The sequence below is a fragment of the Mytilus edulis genome, unplaced genomic scaffold, assembly GCF_963676685.1.
Source record: "Mytilus edulis unplaced genomic scaffold, xbMytEdul2.2 SCAFFOLD_122, whole genome shotgun sequence".
Lineage (NCBI taxonomy): Eukaryota > Metazoa > Mollusca > Bivalvia > Mytilida > Mytilidae > Mytilus > Mytilus edulis.
In genome coordinates this window covers 64,622-69,045 of record NW_027267915.1, presented here as the reverse complement: position 1 = coordinate 69,045, position 4,424 = coordinate 64,622, and the positions used below count along the sequence as shown (strand labels likewise).

General features: G+C 32.1%; 1 protein-coding gene across 1 annotated transcript; it reads left to right on the top strand.

Annotated features, from left to right (window-relative positions):
* The first annotated feature begins 2,554 nt into the window (after window positions 1-2,554).
* Window positions 2,555-4,202, top strand: LOC139506254 (uncharacterized). Its single transcript, XM_071295418.1, has 2 exons — window positions 2,555-3,222; window positions 3,826-4,202. The coding sequence occupies exons 1-2, from the start codon at window positions 2,616-2,618 to the stop codon at window positions 4,062-4,064; spliced, it is 846 nt and encodes a 281-aa protein (XP_071151519.1). The 5' UTR covers window positions 2,555-2,615; the 3' UTR covers window positions 4,065-4,202.
* The last annotated feature ends 222 nt before the right edge of the window (window positions 4,203-4,424 follow it).

The window sequence follows — 4,424 nt, the reverse complement described above, 5'->3', positions numbered from 1 at the left end:
ACAAGAGTTATTGCCCTTAATCGACGTTTTGCCCAATATTCTGCGTTTTTGTCTGTTCCCTTGAAAACCATAAATAGATAGAAACTTAAAAAAGCAAACAAGATCTACAATTAAGTCTACATGGCTGAAATAGTTAAGTTGACATATTATTGAAGTTTTTACTTTTAATTAACGAATTCCCCCCAAATATTTCGCGTTTTTTGCCTATTAGTATGAAATTCAAAACAGTGTAGCTGTGGCCATTGATTGACACATTAAAATCATTCATTGACTGGGACAATTTAGGTGAACGTTTGTATGTAACGACCAATGTTCACTATGTACTTTTTAAAGACACTTAAACTATGGGGTCACCAAAGGTTCTCAACACCTAAATAAAGTAATTCGAAAAATTAATCAGAAATAACACGATATTTTGATTTATATCAATTATATAAATCAAAACACAAAGGTTATTCCTGATTAATTTTTCGAATTATTTTATAATTAAAGGCGTTAAGAAACCTTTGTTGACCCCACAGTTTAAATGTCTATCGTAGGTACGTCATGAACAGTGGTTGTTACAGAAAAACGTTCACGTAAATTGTCCCAGTCAATGGATGATTTTGATGGGTCAATCAATGGCCACAGCTACACTGTTTTGAATTTCATACTATCTTGGAAATCATAACAAAAACATAAAAACGTAAACTAACAAAAATTACCAGCAAAACAAGATCTTCAACTATATAGATTAGATATAGGAAGATGTGGTGTGAGTGCCAATGAGACAACTCTCCATCCAAATAACAATTTTAAAAATGTAAACCATTTTAGGTCAATGTACGGCTTTCAACACGGAGCCTTAGATCACACCGAACAACAAGCTATAAAGGGCCCCAACATTACTAGTGTAAAACCATTCAAACAGGAAAACGAACGGTCTAATCTATATAAAATTTAAAAAAAAAGAGAAACGAGAACCACGTATAAATTGCATAAACAAACTGTCTTCCTAGCTGAAATAGTCGACATCTAATTGAAGTTATTGCCCTTGAATAACGATTTTCGTATATATATTTTTTTTTAAATTTTTGCCTATTATCTTGAAAATCAATTTCAAATAGCAAAAATGATCAACGAGTCAAGAATTATAAATTAGTATGACCAAAGTCTTTCCTCCTTAGGCAGCAACCATTTGATTTTCGGGGGGGGGGGACAATCTATTTTTTAGTTGTCGACAAGTAGAAAACAATTCCCCCCCCCGAAAATCAAATGGTTGCTGCCTTATTTAAGTTATTGTCTTTAAAACTAATCTATAAGCAAAAAATGACCAGCGAGACAAGATCTACAAATACGTCAAGTCGAAAAATTGTATTGGTCCTTTTCTCTTTATACTTAATATAAGAGATGAAAATATAACAATAATGAGAACTGCAGCAAAATAGAAAAGAAAAGAAGAACAACTATCGATGCAGTATGAATAATATATTAACACGAGGGATAAAAGAAATCTCATTAGTGTACCCTCTGATACTTTTTAGTTGGAGAGAAGACGAACACCTTTATGCAGTTTGTGTTTTAAATAACCTTCAAACTGATCACATTCTGAATTTGCATATTATGTTTTAAGATATACAAGCAGTCTTGTTTAAGCAGAAACTTGTCATCTGTTAACAGGGATCATACAAAGTAGCGGTTTATAGACAATAATTGGCCTTTACTTAAGTATCAGATTTATCTGATAAGTAGACTATTCTGTAATATGTGGCACGACATTTTTTACATAACAATTCTGTTTCTGATGTATACAATAAAAATCAAATAGTTTAGACCATAATCTAGAAGGTATCCGAATTTGTAGTTTCAGCAGTTTTATTAAATTTTATTAATAGATCATAGGTATATGTTTCCCGAGATAGAATTTTCTTATACTTTGTCAAAATGAAGATTTTACCATGCTCTTTTAAAGAATTTAATAAAAAAAAAAAGATAGGTCACCGTGCTATTTTTTAAGCTATGAGTCGTTCAAAAATTGCTTAAAATTGGTTAGAATGATCATGAAAAAACACATTTTTGTGCATAGAAAGAAATCTATGAGATAGAATTTTGAAGTTAATTGTGAGAAGATAGGTTTTATAATATGTTTTAAGAAAATAAAAAGAAAAAATGGTGTCACCGAACTTGTTTTCTTGCTACAAGTAAAAATTAAAAAATTTCCTATCAGACCAGTATATTTTTTTACTAACAGAGTTATCTCCCCTTAAATGGCTCAGTTGAAAAGAAATGATTCTATAACACAAATGATTGGTATATGTTTCAATATTTTTGATAATGCAATAAATTAGCAAGTTTTCTTCATATAAATAACAGTCTAACCAATAAAATTGCACATCTGTCTACAAATTTGCAGATTTGGGCAAATAACAAGACTTATTGTGTACCGCGATAGTACAATCCAAGATGGCGGTATACCATGAATCTACTTTTTTCAATAGTTCAATTACTTGATTGAAGTGAGTCGCACGCTTTCGACAAATTAGATAATACCATGATACGTCACAGTCAAAACAGTTACGTTGCAGAATCTACTCGGCAACGTTACTTTTGTTGTTGATCCGAGCAATGGTGAAGATATGGGAAATCAACTGTCATCGTGCAAAACGACAAAGACAAAGGATGAGCTTATACCTAAATCAGAACTTTTAAACGGCAGCAACGATGACAAATCAATAGAACAGAAAAAACAAACAATTAGATTAATCAGACCAAGGAGACGATTGAATTGCTCTACTACCGAATATGTTGAGAGTCCATTTCATCCAAAATCAAAACCGATAAGATTCGGCCATTTGATTGTCAGTGATATAGATAGACGGATCCAAAAAGGATTGGAGAATTTGAAATTAGATCGGGAACATGATGGTGAAGCATTCAACATTCCACATTTCCTTCGATATTATGCCAACAGTCTGCGTGGCATGAAAATATATTTAAAATATCAATCATCGAATATTTCGGAAAATCTATTCGAAAGATTTCCAGAGGCATCATATCTTATCGAACATGTCAAATATCTAAAGGTATTTTTGATTTGTCACCCGGCGAAAAGGGGAGATCCTTTAGTCATGATTAAGGAGAGCCAAGGAAATTATATCAAGAAAATGTTACGAAAGTCAAGGCAGAGAGAATTGGATTCCAGGATTCAAATCGTCAATGGGAAATCGTACACTATGTTCATGGGTAAGTTGGACGATGCATGAAATTAAATATTTAGTCTAAAGTTCAGCTGGAACCATTCATGATCTTAACTAATGATTATGTCCCCTAATAGCATAGGCGGATCCAGGGGGGGGGGGGGCACTTTCGTGGGAAAAATTTGGTTGATTATATATTGGCAATAAGTGTAATAAAACGGGGAACATCATATACCTTCAAAAAATTGATCAACACTAGATAATATTACAAGGTGAACTGATGTTTCAATAAATAAAACTCTTCCAAATACGGAGGTGACGAGGTGTCATGGAATAGGAATTCATTTATAAAACTGAATTTAAATGTAAGGAATATTTTGGAATATTATTTACAGTGAAAAGAAATGTTACATTGTTTGTTCCTTTTGCAAATCATTTTTGTTCCAGGAGGAGAACATACTATAGCATTTCACTTAAAACTTAGTTTCCAGAGGAAGTTCACAACTTGATATACCTTGACAAATTATTGTTACTTTCAAGTTGGCCTTGGTATATCACATCATGACAAAAATCAACTTACATTTCCTAGGTAGAATGTTTCAAATTTGAAGAGAAGATGTAGATTCTTTTTTTTATTTTTTTTATTTAGGCAAAGATTTCATGTTAATGTTGCATCCTCCACCAAGAGAGACATGCCCTAGTGATTTTGTAGAAGGTAATGGAGAAAGGCCTACAGCGATGGGATATTATACCAGAATGTTGGATACAAACCCACAAGTTATACTGGAGTGGGAGGCTTACGTATACCACTGGTACAATGCAGTCCCAGGACCTCCAGTTTTGGTTGAAGAACTGATGGAGTTTGGTTATCCAGAGGTTATAATCTAATCAAGAAAATTCCTCATTTAAAGTTGATATTTGATAGTTTGTACTTTTTGTTCTCTAAAAATTGTATATTATATTGTATGAAGTATTTTGATAACAAAATTTAAATGCATTTATTAAATAAATATAGTTTTAAGTCTTTGTTGAAAAAGTTGGTTGTTTGTGTATACGTTCGTGTCCAACAATCATTAAACACACATGATGGATTCGATCTCATGTAACTGTTTACTATATGTTTTAAAAAATAGAAACAAACAAGCTAGAAATGCGTTATTGACTGTGGCGTTTAAACAGTAAATAAAGTACAAAAATCAAAAGTATGAAATTTTATATTCTGCTTAATAATGCTTTGTAACTCTTCTT

Coding starts and splice junctions, on each gene's coding strand:
- LOC139506254 (XM_071295418.1), top strand. CDS start 2,616: ATGGGAAATCAACTGTCATCGTGCAAAACGACAAAGACAAAGGATGAG. Junction 3,223..3,825: donor ATCGTACACTATGTTCATGG/GTAAGTTGGACG, acceptor TTTTTTATTTAG/GCAAAGATTTCATGTTAATG.